The sequence below is a fragment of the Bactrocera neohumeralis genome, chromosome 3, assembly GCF_024586455.1.
Source record: "Bactrocera neohumeralis isolate Rockhampton chromosome 3, APGP_CSIRO_Bneo_wtdbg2-racon-allhic-juicebox.fasta_v2, whole genome shotgun sequence".
NCBI classification, from domain to species: Eukaryota; Metazoa; Arthropoda; class Insecta; order Diptera; family Tephritidae; genus Bactrocera; species Bactrocera neohumeralis.
Genome location: NC_065920.1, coordinates 72851763 through 72869002, shown reverse-complemented (window position 1 = coordinate 72869002; position 17240 = coordinate 72851763). Strand labels below are relative to the sequence as shown.

The 17240-nt window shown below is 37.7% G+C and overlaps 1 protein-coding gene across 1 annotated transcript in view; it reads left to right on the top strand.

Moving 5' to 3' along the window:
* LOC126752165 (uncharacterized) overlaps positions 1 to 17240 on the top strand; it is a 565185-nt gene that overhangs the window by 226084 nt on the left and 321861 nt on the right. Inside the window, exons 6-8 of the mRNA XM_050462767.1 lie at positions 4031 to 4122; positions 12539 to 12637; positions 15026 to 15150. Coding sequence (XP_050318724.1) covers positions 4031 to 4122; positions 12539 to 12637; positions 15026 to 15150 — 316 coding nt within the window. The remainder of the gene's footprint in view (positions 1 to 4030; positions 4123 to 12538; positions 12638 to 15025; positions 15151 to 17240) is intronic.

Sequence of the window (17240 nt, the reverse complement as noted above, 5' to 3'; positions counted from 1 at the left end):
AGGTAGATTTTTCAATTTCGTTATGCGGTACAAAAAATTCACCCAATTTGCCTTCATTTGCGCTTCCACACTCAAGCGCCTCTTTTTGTAAGCCTTTTTTTTATGAAACTAACTATTTTTTCACTTTTGGGGTAAGATTTCTTAATTTTTTTTACTATTTTGCTTACTTTGGGATGGGAGTGCTTACGCTCACGTGTTCTTTGCTCTTAACGATTGCCAGTTCGTTTTCTACTGATATGTTTTGGTGTTTAAAATCTTCGATTATACCTTAGCGCCTCTTTAGTTTTGCTCCCTAGCCACCACCTACCCAAAATATTAGAGATACTCACAAATTTTAAAACTCTATTTCAATTCAAAAAGTGAAAATTCTACACGAAACATGTATGGAAGGGTTAATTTCGCGTCTAAACGAATATTTCATACTTCTGAAACTTGCAACTGTTAAAGACCGGGAGGTACCTGCTCAGTTTTGATACTATGCCATTTTACCGCTTTAGTATTTTGTATGGCAGGGGAATGGTATTTACATCCTTTTTCAGTGGTGGAGTTCCCCTTGCCTTAATATGTCTATACACATATTCGCGTCTATATATCTTCTTTTAAAAAGGCCACCCCAAAAAAGGACTTTTCCATCCGCAAATTTGAGTGTTGGAATGACATCGCGGCTGGTAATAGTCTTCAGCTTCCAAACGTAATGTTTTGCGTCTGGCGCGTGAAAATTTATCTTGTTTTCGCCTGATCAAAATACATTTGCCCACTGTGCTGGAGTCCAGTTTTCGTGCATTTTAACCAACTTTTGACTTAATTCTGTATGACGTTTAGTAAGCAAAGGTTTTTTAATTTTACGACTGGTTTTAGACCCTTGTTTTTTCAACGCGCGGTGCACAGTCATACGATGAACTTGTTTTCCGTAAGTCCACAGCTCTTCATAAAACCATTGAAGCATAGCTTTTTTAATAGAGTCAGCTATCTTCTTTTTTTTGAACTAAATCGATGTTGCAACACAATTGAGGAAATGTGTATGTGACGCAAACCAGGCACCGCAAGAAAAATACTTAGAAGTTGTGCCGTTATACATTTCGGCAATCGGTTAAAGCCTGTGCAAAAGTGTATAGATCTTAATGGAGAGTATTTTTAAAATAGTTAAGTGATTTTTTATGAATAAAACCTTTTTTGCTAAGTTTCTAGGCATAAAATGCAATCCTCTTTATTTGTATTTTGTTGCACGAATATTCTGAAAATGATTTGGCATTTTTTTGTCTGAATTAAGTAATTTTTTTTTGAAATCTTTTGCAATGAAAACCGCTTAAGTTCACTTTTGCAATTTCTTGCGTGAACCAAAAAAATATGCGCTCCATTCGCAGCGTTCACCCGAAACTGCTAGGAGAACAATAACAGCACAGACGGTTACTTATATATAACTTTCTGCTTACCGCCTTCGCAACAATTCCTCTGCATTTTTTATTGTTTCCTTCTTGCATATTTTCCTCCAACGCTTTATACATTTTTTGTGCTTTCTTTACGCCACTTTCCCCATTTTTGCCATTATTGGCTTTTGCGCCTTTTCAAAATCGCATTTCGCTTACTTTGTGTTGCTCATACGCCGCGGTGCACGGCGACACCCACAAGCCAATACTATGCAAATGCAATGCCAACAAGCTCGCGAAAACTGGGTGGTTTTCCGTCATATTTCGCTGTGCGCACACTAAATTAAATTGTAATAAAATTTTTATTTTCCTTCGCGTTGACGCCAAATGTGAATACATTACAGTGAAAAAGAAAAAAAAGCAGTGAAAACTGTTAAATTGTAAAATTATATTTATGCATTGCATATTGTTCGAGCATATATGTGTGTGTGTTTGGCTAGCAAGTACCGCAACATCTTCCATGTGATATATGGCAAAAGTCAATTGTGCTGACAGCTTGTCAGCCCTCTTGGCCCCACTGCCGACGGCAGTTGTAGTGGTTGCTTGCTGCCTGCCGGCTGCCTTTGCCAACTGATTGACTGGCAGTCTGCACGAGTGGCACTCTCGCTGTGCTCACCAGCAGACAGACAGGCTGTTGATTTGCTGAATTGTATTTCATGCGATTTTATTTTATTTGCATAGACTTATTTTCACCGCCTACTACTTTTGAGTGCTCTTGGCAGTGATCGTGTGTTGGGTGCGCATATGGCTTGGCAGCTGTAAATTTCCATTCGTTTTGATTTTTGATTGCTTCGAGTCGGACACACACATGTTTACATATGATGTACGGGGCTGTTGATGCCACATACGAGTAGTATTACACTGGAGTCAAGGATTGTTATTGATTTAGAGGAGAAAAATTCAAAAGAGGAAACGAAGGAGAAAACGAAAAAGAAAGAGTTGTAGAAAATAGTAATGAATATGATGAAAAAGTTGAAGAATGGAAGCACAAGAAAAATAAGAAGAAAAGAAAAAGGTAAAAGTTCATTGAAGATAGGGAAGGCGAAAAGGAAGAAGGAAGGAAAGAAGAAAACCAAAATAAAATATTATTACTGAAAATTTTTGCAATAATAACTAGCAACAAGAAAAAACATTAACTTCGGCTGCACCGAAGCAATATACCCTTCACAGGTGCATTTCTTTTAGTAACTGTGTGTACAGTTTGTATGGAAGCTATAGTAATCCGATCTGAACAATTTTTTCGGAGATTATGTGAATCGTGAAGATACCACGTCAAAGGCGAAAGTTTTCCATACAAGAACTTGATTCCGTGACATTTGGGAAATAAACGAATTATAAATCTCTTGCACATTTATTGAATGTATATACATTTAAAAATATTCTCGTTTTCGATCCACCGATTTTTAGGGTGAAGTTTTTAATGGATCATAAAAATGGGTTCAACAGTTTTTAAGATATCCGAATGAAATTTAATAATCATGTATATTTTGTTATTCTTTTGATTGTTTGTTAGAATTGGTCAGATCGGACGACTATATGTGATATCTCACGTACAACTGGTTATACGATTTTTTTAAATGACGCCTTAAAAACCGCTGGTTCGAAATCGGTTTTAAACAAGTAGTCTCTTAGCAAAGTTGCACAAAATTATCCGTAGAACATTAACCGCTGAACATTACGAAAATTCAGAATGATTCGTGGAACTACATCAGCATACGTGATTTGATGGAAAAAAATCCATCCGCTCTAATGCAGAGGTTACTTAAGAAATATACAGTAAACGATATAATTTTAGATTTATAGAAAACACAAGACTTTTATTTTATAAAAGCTGACACAAGATGCAGAAACTATTCTTCATATCATGGTCAGATTATCAAACATTCAATTAATACAATTTTAGTACCATACAAGCATTAAATAATTTTTCGTGTTTTTAGTTTTCCATGAAAAGTAGTTTTTCTTTGAGAAGCAAGCACAACTCTTTCAATATCTCTACGCAACTCTTTAAGCAACTGCATTTAAAATAACTGCCATAACTGCTTTAAAAGCATGCGAGTGCAACAAACGCCAGAGTACAACGAACCACAATTGAGTGGAAAACTGTTGAAAAAACTGTTGATTTATTTACAATTTCCGTACTTTGCGTTAACAGCAAACAAACAACAACAATAACAACATGGGAAATAATTCACTTAAGTGCGGAAATTAAATAACTGCGTTGAAACAATGAAAATAAGAAAACAAAAAGTAAAGAAAATAAAAATGTGAAAAATATGGCAAGGCGCACGCTGGCAAATGAACCACAACTGTTGTAATCCCATTGGCACAAAGGCGAAGAAAATTGGTTAATATAAAGAGATAACCACGAAAAAACCTACTTTATAGGCAGATAAATAAGCCAAGTGCACACGCATGCACATACACATGCAAAGGAATGCGAGCGAGTTGAGTCTCATGTAGGGGCTTTAAAAACATATATTTACATAAGTATACGAGCTTACGCGCTTGCGCTTACATATTTCAACTATAATGAGCGCTTTTTCGTAAACATTTCATTTACGCTTGCTATTTCTTCTTCTTCCTTTTGTTTTTTTTTGCAGACACATTGGCGATGCGGCCATTACATGCCATTGTCCGAGCGGCTTTAAGGGCACCAAATGCGAAATACCGGAAATAAATGAAATGACATTGGGTAAGTGCGTGTCTGAGGTACATATATACCATACTTTCATATAAATATACATATATACATACTATAATTATATATACCTACAACTGTATCCATGTATTTGTAGTTGTGTAAGCGTCTCCAATTCTGTTTGTTAAGATGTCTGCCATCTACATACAAACCTTGCTTCATTCATTAAAGTCATTGTTGTTGTGTAAAATTATGCCACAATGCGTGTGTTTGTTGTTGCAGTTGAAATTTATTGGCTTTACACAAGCGCGCGGATAATGTTGCTCGCTGTCGTTGGCAGTCAGCAGCTGCCAAAGCGTTGAAATATCGCATACGTCGCGCGCATTGTTGCCGCCTGTCAGCGCAATAGTCAGTTGTCTGCTGGTGCTGTGTGACGCATACATTACCGCAGTGCGCACGTTGCGGTGCTCAACGGCCACCAATATGGCTATGGCTGACCAACAATGTTGGCTGGAGCATTACGAAGTTGTTGTTGTTGTTTATTTAATTAAGGAAATAATTAAGCATTAATGAAATATACAAACATGTGAATTCGAGTGTGTGCAGGCGCCGCGGCTGAATGTTGCGTATACGCCATGTAGCCTCTGTATGTTACGTTTACGCCGTGTGTAAGCAAAATATTACGTATACGCCGTGGTAGTGACGCACGCGTGCAAATATTTGCTTTTACGCACAGCAATGCCTTCCATGGCACATTTCGTCGTACAACCGTAAGCTGCAGCACGTCTATGGACTAAAGTCAAATTTTAAATTTTAAGACACTTTAATACTTTCGGTATTATTTTTTCTTTTTGCTCAAGCTGCTCAAAAGTCAACGTTCTTCACTATGTATTTATATGTATGTGTGTATATGTATAGGTATACATATGTATGTATATATATATGCCTATATATAAGTGCTTGTAGTTTTTTGCTTTTAATCTTTTTTTCTGTCGTCTTGTTTACTTTCGTTGAAGTGCATAAGAAGATTTATGGCATGGCAAAAACAACACTTACTCAGCTTACAGCATACTTTCAGTTTACGTAACATTCGCTATGATTTATGTAGTCGTATAAATGCGCTTGTGTGTATATGTGCGCAATGTAATGAAGTGTGAAAGGCAAAAATGTCAAAAAAAAGATTGAAGAAATATAAAATGTCGTTAGGACTTTATTTTCTTTAAAAATATGTTGGTGTGATTATTGGCAAGATATTGGAAAAATACGTTGCTTTTTTGTTTTTTTTATACATTTGGGTTGATTGAAAAATATTTATTTTATATAAAATTGTATTTGGTATTGTGGCTGCTGGAGTGTTAAATTAATAGTAGAAGGAGAATATTGGTTAGTCGAAAAAGTCATTTCGTATTTTGTCAAGAGATGTCGTTGCAATCGTATATCTCCAGTGCTAGCAATCACATTGCGTCACATCATATAGTATTGAAAAAGAGATTTTAAGCTTCATTCAGTTTAAAAACTAAATTGGGGGAATTTGAAAAAAAGTTACAAATGTTCAAAAATGAAGGAAAATAATGAAGAAATTCGCTATATTTTGAAATTTTTGTCTAAAAATGGGAAGAATGCCACGCTAGCTTAAAAGGAAATTTTTGAAGTTTACGGAGAAGATGTTTTATCAGTTCGTGTAGCACAACAATGGTTCGCTCGCTTGCATTCTGGAAATATCGTAATTTCGATTTACATTGATGGAATAATGTCTCTAGTCGAAAAAAGGCAAAAAGTGGTCGACCAAAATGGTATATAATTGTTTACCTATTTATTATTATAAATAGAAAAAAACAAGTTAAAATTTGATAAGAAATACGAAAAGTCTTTTTCGAATAATCAATTTTTTAATGTTGCTAAAGTTTAAGTTGTTGCGAATGGCACATGAATATCTCTACGCTCAAAGTAAGTGTTTGTGTTATCGTTGCGAAAATGAGTGCCGAACAACGAGCCAACATTAAATTTTGTTTTAAAATTGGTAAAACTTTCACCGAAACGTTTCAATTGATGAAACAAGTTTAGCGATGATTGCCTATCCCGTAGCAGAGTGCACGTGTGGTTTCAACGTTTTCAAAGTGGTCGTGAGGACATAAATGACGATCAAAATGTGGGCCACTCGAAAACCGTGATCACCAGAAATTCCATCGAAACTGTGCGTGAATTCATCATAAATCAGCCGAAATCATCATTGAAATTCATGCAACTGGAATTGAGCATCTCCAAAACATCGATTTATCGCATTTGACCGAACATTTGGGCTTATGAAAGGTGTGTGCACGGTTTGTTCCGCACAAATTGACTGACGACCAAAAATTGCTCAGAATTCAACATTCGAAGGACGATTATTTGACGAAAAATCACATTTTAACCATTGAGCACTCCACGTATTCACCTGATATGGCACCGTGCGACTTCTTCCTTTTCGGAAAAGTGCATTTGCCCATGAAAGGAAAGCGTTATGCAGACGTAAAGGCCATTCAAAAGGCTTGAACCGGCATCCTGGCGGCCATACCGGCCAACGAGCTAAAACACTCGTTCAACATGTTTTTGGACCGTGCAAAAGGCTGTATTGAAGCAGAAGGAGACTATTCTGAATAAAATAAATTGATTTTGCCGAAAAAACCATTTGTTCTGTTTTTTTTAAGTCCGCGTTACTTTGGAACGAACTTTGTATGTTGTTAGCTTTACCCGAAGTATATGCCAGATGTTAAAATTTAATTTCGAATCCAATATTAGTCCCAGATACTTCAGCTGCGGCTGTGAAGTAATCATGCACTCCCATGCGATGAATGATATCCTTTCTTCCACCATTCTTGTGCTTATGAGCAAGGCTTTCGTATTCTGCTCAGAAAATTATGAACTCATGGTTGCAAACCATTTACGAAAGACATTTATGTTATCACTCCATTTGAGCCGAAGGTCAGCCAGTTGCCAGATATGGGATTGTTTTCAAGGCATATAAGAATTTTTACATATATATATATTTATATATATAGTATATATTTTCGTTGATGTATTCTTAACATCCCGTCATACACCTAGTTCTATAGTAGAACGAGCCTTGCGATATTCCACGCGATATAGTGAGCTCTGAGTGCCTCGCCCGTGTGAGATACTGGGGTGCGCGTATTTCATATAGAGTTTTGATTATATTTCCCCACTTTGCGGAGTTGAACGATTTCTTCTCTTCCAGGACAATTACCATGCAACATTTTTTGTGCCAACTTTTCATCTTTTCCCATTTATTGCACACTTCTTATTATCAACGACTTCTCTTAGTGCGTCAATAATGAACCTCTGTTTTAAAAATTCGTATTGTTTCTCTGTTAATCAGTCGGCTTTTTGGATCGCTAATTTAATCCAAATAATTACTAGTCGTGCCGAGCATACACAAAGGTCGATAAGATGAAAGTTCTTTAGGTGGCTTTTGTGGTTTTGGAAGTAGAACAAAACGCTGTACCTTCAACGGGTCGGAGATTACTTCTTCGATTATACACGCGTTGTACATTGGCGAATAAACTGGGTCTTAGAGTCATTGCTTCTTTTAGTACTCTATTTGGTGTACCATCAATTCCAAACGTATTGGTGGTTTTGATTTTTTTACGCAGAAGTCATGATAAGTTAAAACTAGGCATAAGTTGGTTGGTCAGCAGAAAAAATTCAGCAAGTTTCGAAGCGTAATGAGTGCTAATTCTTTCAATTTTTTTGACCAGAAAAGCCTTAAAGAGTTAAATAAAAGCTGGAGTACAGTTTACTATAAAAATTCCTTGGAAAGTATGGAAAGACACTGCACGTTTTGCTAAGTGAAAGCTAAGCTGAAATATTTTAGACCATAGAAAAAAGTTGGAAATACAATTTTTCTTCATGAAGCACATATAACATATAAGCTAACAAAATTTTGATATATAAAGTTGTGCTATTTGGGTATCAAAAAGTCTGCAAGAGACTAAAGTGTAAATTATAGAATAGAAAACTATGAACCCATAATTCTTCACAATTATAGCAAATCAAAACAAATGAACTTTTGCTCCATCGAAAGTATAATACTCTTCATAGGTGCATTTTTTGTAGCATGAGAGGGTATTTCATCTTGATTTTGATAGATCAGTTTGTATGGCAGCTATATGCTATAGTGAATCGATCTGAACACTATATTCATAGATTGTAGCTTTGCTTTAGAATATATCTTATGCTTAATATCATGCAGATATCTTGTGAAATGAAAAATATTTCCATATAAGGACTTGATTTTAAACTTCCAGTTTGTATGGCAGCTATATGCTATAGTGATCCGATCTTATTAATATATATGCAGAATAAAGGTTAGCTTTGACTAGTATTTCCTGCCAAATTTCGTGAATATATCTCGTCAACCGAACAAGTTTTCCATAGCAGTACTTAATTTCGATCGATCAGTTTGTATGACAGCTATATGCTATAGTGATCCGATATGAACCATTTCTTCAGATATTCTCCCATTTTTTATAGAAATAATCCATGCTGAATTTAATGAAGATAACCCGTCAAATGAAAAAGTTTTCCATATAAGGACTTGATTTTGATCGTACAGCTTATATGGCAGCTATAAGTTATATTAGACCGATAACAGTAAATCCGACAAATAATCAACTATATGTAGAGAAAGAGACGTTTACAAAATTTCAGGTGGAACTAATTCGTAGATATACAGACATTGGTTTCCCTCGAATAGCATTTAAGTTCGAACAGTAAGGTCTTCGAAAATTTTATTAACGAGGCAACAATTCTAAAGAAGTTGTATTTAATAAATATCGAAAAACTAAAATTATTAATTGAGAGCTTGACATTGATAAATGAACTCTTTAGTAAAATTATCTACATAATCTATAAATATCCCATACTTAATAAATTAATAGCAGATATGTATATATAGAAACAAGGACATATGCTTTCAGTCAAGTGTTCAAGGGTAAACCCGTTAGTGGCTTCGCAGGCGTCAAGACACTTCTGTGTCAAAAACAAATACTTTGCGGTTTCACACACACACACACTAACAAAAGAACACAACAAACTAATCTGCCGTTAGAATAACAACACCTTAGCACACTTGAGTGAGTTGTTAAAAAATGAGTGCAACTGACAAAAAGCGATTGTATATGAAATATCGCCACAAGAACGACACGTTACAGTAGCGAAGCAGGTGACTATAGCGCTGGCAAACAAGAAGAAAGACAAAAGAGCAAGAAGCACAAAAACTAAAACGACTATTTGAGCGCTTAAGCCGCGGTTAAGCAGTGCATTGAAGCAGCCGTAAGAGAGGGAGTGTGCGGGTTCGCTTGTAGAACACCTACATTTACGGCGACACGTACGCAACATATTGAAGCAGAAAAATAAAAACAAAAGCAACAAAAATCTATTGAAGAAGTCGGCGAGAAGAAAGCATAGTGCAGCACAACTACTTGACAAGCATGCGAGCAAAGCATGCAGCAAAGGCTGGCAAGGAGTGGCACACGAGTGTGCTTCGAGTGCGAGCTTTTCAACTACATACACATACATACACAAAAGTAGTTGTAGCAGCACTCTAGTGTGTTTTATATAAGTTTGGATGTATGTAAACATTTGTTGTAGAAATCCAACAACAAAGCATAGCAGCAATTTCGCTTGCTTACTTCCTTACTTGCCACATGCCGCAGCTACTATCGTCAGCCAGCTGCAATGTGTCACTGCTGTTGCTAAAGAAACTTGAAATTTTTATTCACACATATACACACACACACGCAACCATAAATGCGTCTGCACGTGAGCATCGTCATGCACGCTTGGGGCGAACATAGCTCAGTTGACGCTGTGGCAGATTTTCGATTGCAGCAAGGGCTGTTGTGACATTGCGCAATAACTGTTGAAACATTTTCACAGGTTATCGCATCAAATTGAATTTTGAAAAACATTTTTTAAGGATTCCTGTTGGTGTGAGTTTGCTATTACTTTGTGTAAGCATGACGATGGTAAAGTTGATTGGAAGAGCTATTTAATTTTTGTGTTAAATCTGCGCATATGCAATTAGAATGTGAGCTTTAGAGTCCATATTGAATAGAAGAATAAAGTTTAGGTTCTTTGTATTGAAATTTCAAAGATGCAATTCGCTTCCCTCTTCAGCTCTCGGTATCTTTCCCATCCCGCAAGTGTTGTGGTCGATTGTAACGTTGCGAGGTAGGCAGTCTGCATTCTCTCCGCTGCGTCACGGCACTCCTCATCGTACCATGTGTTCTTTTGTCTTTTCCGGAAACCAAAGGTTTCGGTTGCAGCTGTACGTAAAGAGCTTGAAATGCCGTCCCACAGTTCCCTTATACCGAGCTGTTGATATGTGCTCTCAGAGAGCAGGAGTGCAGTAGAAACGTTCGGCAGTCTGTTGTGATTGCAGCTTTTCGACGTCGAGCCTTCCTTCTGTTTGTTGACGTGCGTAAATGCCACAAGGACCTACTCGCCTCAATCCTTGTCCCGTCTGTCGCAATTCTTGGACGACGGTGATGCCAAACTTCACTCTAATGAGGACATCAACCAGCTGGGTAGCGGCATTTTTCCAATTAAGGGACCGAACATTCCAGGTGCATGTCTTTAAATCGTTTAGTGCGTTTGTCATGGTCATCATCAAAAGGAGGGTCTTCATCGGAGGCTGTTTTTGCTTTTTCACTGGTAGTGTTTCTTTCGTGGCGGTCCCCAAATCCAGCGCCTAACCCTGCGTAGTACTTTGAAAAGTAGGTTTTTAGCCACCTATAAGAAAGTCTCTCTATGTATGAGCTCCTGGTTGCAACGGTGTTCTTTATTTCAATCTCGCTTCAAACACCTTGAAAATATCTCGTTTCATAGGCTAGGTTAGGTTAGGTAGGCCAATGAGCCACGCATAGATCGGTTTTGGTTCCTTCCGATACGTTATGGAGTTCAGTTACTAGGTCCAAGGAGTAGTCATCCCTTAGTATGCCAGCTCTTGACGCTAGTTTTAGCAGACTCTGCGGCCCCACTATCGAAACCTCACTGTGGAGACCCCAGATGTTTACAGCCTAGTCTTACCAATGCAGGACAAGGGGACAAGAGATGCCACATTGTTTTCCTGGTGCTCTGCTCTAGACATTTCCTGCAGACTTCTTGATATGTCAGTCCCATTCTCTGCCCATGTGTCGCCGCCAGACAGTGACCAGTTAGTATTACCATCATGTTCCTATAGTCTCTTCTATCGAGTACCAATAAGAACTGTGTGTCCTTCTGTTCTACCGTTGTGTACATGACTTTTGCAGTTTTGCACCCAGGTAGCTCATTCCATCGGGTTTTGATTTTCTTTACCATGCTTCTGTTCAGATCGTTGTGTAGAAAATGCATGGGTTTCTCAATGTTGATCACGTTTTCGGGTGTTAGCCGTACACCATTCTTGGCAATTTCGTCCACTATTTCACTAGTAGACACTTCCGGATTCGTCGTTGTAGCAGCCACAGAGCATGTTCCGAGCCATGGGTGCGCTTATTCGCCGTCCATTCTCGAGAAGATGGCTTTCAATAGCTTCATTTACACTTTTTAACCACTCCTGTGACCCTTGTCCCAGCGGGTTACTGCCGTCTATGAACGTGACATACAAATGCCGTTTCACAATCTCATTGTCTGCCGCCGCTGCCTTGGACGTTGTCCGTTTGTCGTCCGCGTGCTTGACGTCTAGCTTCCCGGCAACGTCTCTGCCCTTCCTCTTTTTCAAGGGCGCTTTCGGTTCGCTCTCCGTCAAACGCTGCCTCTTTCCAACAATATGCTCCTCAATGCGATTAGCATACGATGGATCCGAGACATTACACCAGTTGCACGTACCGAAGTGTGCCCGGCCGTTCTTCAGCTCTTCTCTAGCCGAAGCCAGTCGTTTCAACTTTTCTGCCTTCAGGCTGGACTTGCTTTCGAGACGGTTGCATATTCCGACTGCCGCTTTGTACGCGCTTTTGTCTTCAACTCCTTCTTGGCTAGTTTCTTATGGGGCTCCTCATGTTGCCGGAGTTGGAATCCTCAGTCGCCTGCGCAGGAAAGTCAAGAAACTTGTCTTCTTTTTCAGCATTTATGCTCGTTTCATATATTTTGCAGAAAATTGAATGCGCCACGAAAAATCTGTAACCATTTTCATTTACTTTATCGTTTTTATGATATCAAAAGTTTAAGTTTAAGTATTTTAAAGATTTTTTCTCCCACCATAGTATTTTCATCTAATAGCATCCTCCTATCACCCCACATTTCTTTTATGAGAAATCTTTAAACATTAAAGTTGATTGGAAGAGCTAAACCTTTAAACCTAATATCCTTTTCGTAGTATTTGCTTATTCAGAGTATTCTGTGTTGTTGAGAGTGGTCGGTTGATAATATGTAGAACATACTGCACCATAAGAAAGTATATAATAATATTATTTTCTCTTTCCATAACCAGGTTGCACTTCCAATTCCACATCGAGTGATTGTCATAAAGAATGTGACTTTGAACGCGGCGGTGAAGGCATCACACTGCGAAAGGCTAGTAAAATTAGTGGTAAGTTGAAAGTGAAAATAATGTGTAAAAGGCTAATAAATTGTTTAATAAGAATTTGTAGATTTTAAAAGTTGAAATGAAAACACAGATTTATTGTATTAAATGGAGCTTTGGTTTAAGCTATATTTTCTTAAAAAATAGTATATTTTTTAAGTTTAAATGAAAGTTTTCTTGTATTCAATCTTATTCTTACACGGAGTTTTTCAATAACAATATGAGTACAGTTGATTTAGGTGTGTGACTTTGCTAAAACAATAGCTTATTTGCCTATCCAATTTGGCAGTCACAAAATGAATTAGTGTGCAGTAGTAGTTACAGTCCTACCATAAATTTTTGATCTAATTTCGCTTTGGCCAATTTTAGATGAATATCTACATTCCTAAAAATAAGAATTAATAAAATTTAATTCAATTAACCTAACTTTATTCTGACTGGCCGTCACCATCTATGCGTAAGGCGAGCATATATGCCGAGGGGCTGGAGACGATCCATAGTTATGTTCCCAAAGCGGGTAAGAGCTCCTACGCCCCGGCAATGGACTTTAGGACCTTCAGCCCCTTCTCTTTTTTATTCAAAGCTTTTGAGAGGCTGATATATTGGGACAAAAGAAGGCACATTCTGAGGAACTAATTATCAGGATTGCAACATGCTTATTTTAATATTACTTTAGTAAACAGCGACCTGTTTACTATCCTATTATGGTAATTGTAACAGCTCTTGACCGTTGTAAGGTTGATGAAATGGGACAACCAAAAAGGTTGAGTTCTTTCTACTCTTCTATGAGTTGTGCTTATTAACGATCTACTCAATAAATCGCAGGATCATGCCTGCTGAGTGGTTGCTTATGCAGAAGATGTAGAAAGCTTTTAATTACCATGTGCAAGTTGACGCAAGGGTAACTTAGCGTCGTAACTAATTGAATAGACGGTCGTCCTAATGTTCCGAATAACAATAAGATTGTTTTACTTACTAGGAGATATTAGATTCCGGAGGAACGTTTGCAGTGGATGGGAAGCATTCGGCTGCAATCTGCGGATACAGAAAACGAACTAGTTTGCTCATTTCCTAAATAGGAAGTTTTCATGGAAGCCTGATATTGAGGAAAACTGCTGCAGAGGAGCCATTGGCAAAAGGTGGAGCCACTCACCGAATGTACTCTGACTTTACGGCACCAAAGTCAAACCCATTACGTTTTATGAGATCTTTGTCTGGTGAAGTGACCCGTAAAATATCGCAAATGCATTGAAGCTCTGGAGCGTTCAACGACCGGCACTCATAAGCTTGTATGCTTCACTAAGGTCCACTTCAATCATGACATTTAATATTATATTATACCAAATCTCTTCGATCATGGAGTCGTTATGCCAAACTCTGGCTGTTTTTTCTCTATCCACGTATCTGCGAGAAAATAGGCAGTAGAATAGACGGGTCAAGGATTGAGGGCGAAGGTTGGTGGAGGGGTATATTTTCAACTTCATTTTGAGGTTTTTTGACTATTGGAGTGTTTTTCAAGGAAAGCTTGATAATAAGGTAGCTGTAGATTTACTGCTCCGAAGTGCAGCCTCCTTCAAAAAAGGGACTACCAAATCTGATGGAAGGGCGGCGATACTAGACTTGACCTCACTTAGCGCGCATTCAGGGGTAGTTAAGAAATACCTTACCTCGTTATCAATGGCATCGAGTCACTTTGTGATAACACTAGTATGGTTACCTGGTCGCAGCGGAATCGCAAGAATGGTTGGTTGATAAACTACTTGATGGTAAGAGATTCAGTGTGCTCTTTGGTCTTAGTAAGGCTAGTCTCTAACTAGTTATGGAAATTCTAAGAGATCATTCTCCTATCGACGTCCACGCTATAAGGTTGAGAATCTTGCCGTACGATAAGCACAGAAGCTGTATGGGAGAAGAAGGTGGAAACCTGCAAGCAATTTTTCTTGATTTTTTCTTGTTTGCGAGATTAAGGCTTAAACACTTAGGAGCTCTCACTTTCTCACCCATCAAACGTTTAATTGGCCATAAGACGCTTCGACGACATGTAAGTTCGAACAACTGAAGTTTTAGTTTTATGGCTTCACAAAGGACTGCATATAGTGCAAGTGCGATCTCTGGATTAGCTATCAAACCTAACCGTAACCTTACTATATTCGTGCGGTAACTTGATTATTATTTCATTGTTTCGTTATTCTGAAAATGTATTGCAAAAATACTGTAATTGCAAACATTTCTTTTTCACTCAAATATTTTGCAATCTTTGCATGAAAAAATGTTTCTTCTTAATTTTTTCAATCATAAATTATTTTTCTTTCCTTTAAAAAAAAAGCATTGAATATTATTTCGTATTTTAATCTCAACTTAGTCCTCATGCCAGCTATAATCTTTCTTTTCCAGCACGCAACGGTAAAACTCGTTATGAAGTGACAATACGCCTGGGCGCCAACTTAACTGCCTTTTATCGTAACATGGATCCCGAGAGGCGCCCAAGCGATCATCTCCCGAGTTTGCTAGAAAGACATGTGAGTAGAATTCAAAGTATTTTAAGTGAATAAAATTTTCATAATTAAACTGTTTGGAAACTGAAACGATTTTTTGCTGGAAAAGATATATTTTTCTGGGACTGAAGGTTTATCAAATTATTTTCTGGTTAAAAATATATTTTTGGGAGGTTTTTAAGGAAAAGTTTAATGTATTGTGTATTAGGTAGCTGATAGCTATTTTTTTCGATCATAATTTAAATTGAAATTTTAAGATTAAAATTTCTAATTTGTATATTATAGGTTTCTACTTAAAAAGTTAACTTTTAAAGTTAATCTGATGTTCATAATCCTCTCAGTTTAGGTCGAAAGTATAAGAATGGTTTGGCAACGTTAATTTCAATAACAGATTCTGGTACTTATTTACTGGAAAATCATTGCTGTACATATGTATGTATATGTTTTTTTTCGCAGTATCCTTATTCCAAGCCCCAAATAATATAAAATTTTTTAAATTTTTTTCGTTTGACTAAATAATTTTCAAATAACCATCTCTCGTGTATACTTTTCAGTCTCCTTAACTCTTCAAATGACCCCCAATTAACCGCAATTAAGCAGTTATGTGATCCTTTCAAAGGCTAATTAAGGTATCTTAAAATATTCACTTCTCACCTGCTCTCGAAGGTAGCCAAAATTTCAGAAAAATTCACAAAGTTTCATTAGCCCCATTAACCAATTTGCAGCGCCATAAAATTTGCATTAATTTCGAGCAGTGGAAATCTTTTAAAAATCACTTAAATTTTTTCCTGATTATGTACACACCTGCCAGTGAATTTAATAAGCTAAATAAAGCATTTTTTCCGCTAATGACCGTTATTATTACACCTGAACGCCCACAGTGAAATGTGTAAATATGTATATTTCTATATTCATTACCCAACCCACAGGTGATTTGCTGCTTAATAACCGTTATTACCTGCGTATTGCTGGTGGCTCTCAGCCACTTCGGGCGATTTCTACAATGTTGTTGTCTTTCACGGTTAAGAAAATCTGGATTAATACTAAGCTGGCAGCCAGTGAGTGGCTCAGATGATAAATAATAAAATTTTAATTTTATAACGGTAGCCATAAATACGCATAATCATGCCATCGGCAGTCTTTGTCTGATGTGGTGTTTAGGCGCCACGTGCCACAGCGTGAGCCGCAGGCACAAAAATTGTTGTTGTTGTATTGTGGTTTCTTGGATTTTACTTGTAATCTTGGAATATTTAATTTGCTTATGTGCAATGTCTTCTGTTACACTTCATTTGTGAAAGAACAACAAAAGCTCAGCAATAAGTTGACAAAGGTTAACTGAGACGTCAACGATTCTTCTTAATATCTTTACATTCTGAATTCAGTATCTCCAGTTTTCCAATTGACCAAATCAAAATCGAGACATTACTTTTAACAATAACCGGGATCCAACTTGTTCCCAATCGGATGTGAGCAGAGAAAGCGAGCGAGTCATTAAGATCCTCGTAAATCAACGAAGCGCTCTGACTCGATCACGAGTTTCCACCTCGCCTTCTTCCATACAAGATGAACTTTGCAAGGAAAAAATTTCTGCAGATCTCTTAGGTTCTTTTTTGGTGTGGCAGTCACGCAGAGTGTGGTCGCAGATCAATGCCTGCAAAGCTCATAGGAATTCCAGAGCTGTTATTCAAGGTAAGAACGTGGATTCAACTCGTTCCTATTGCGATGTGAGCGGAGGAAGCGAGCACCCTTTTGCTAGCTCATCGGCGAAGTAATTTCCAGCGATTCCGCTGTGATCCATAAAGTGGATTGACGATGTTGATAGTGACACTCCCTGACTAAATTTAGGCGCACATTGAATGAGCTCAAAGCTAAGATTTCTGCCGCTACAAAAACAATCAGGTAGCCTTAAGCTAAGTGTGACGGAGAGTTTAGTACAAAAGATTACCACACCTTCCTTCCTAGTTTCGAGTCAACCGTGAAAAAGCTCATTCTGCCTAAAAATCGAAAACTTACCGTGTCAAACGAAGTTAGATCTTCGGAAATCCGGGTCAATTCCGATAACGAAGAACCGGCTGTCGTGCGAATTGGCTCACTGCGCCTCTTCTCCAGTGCCT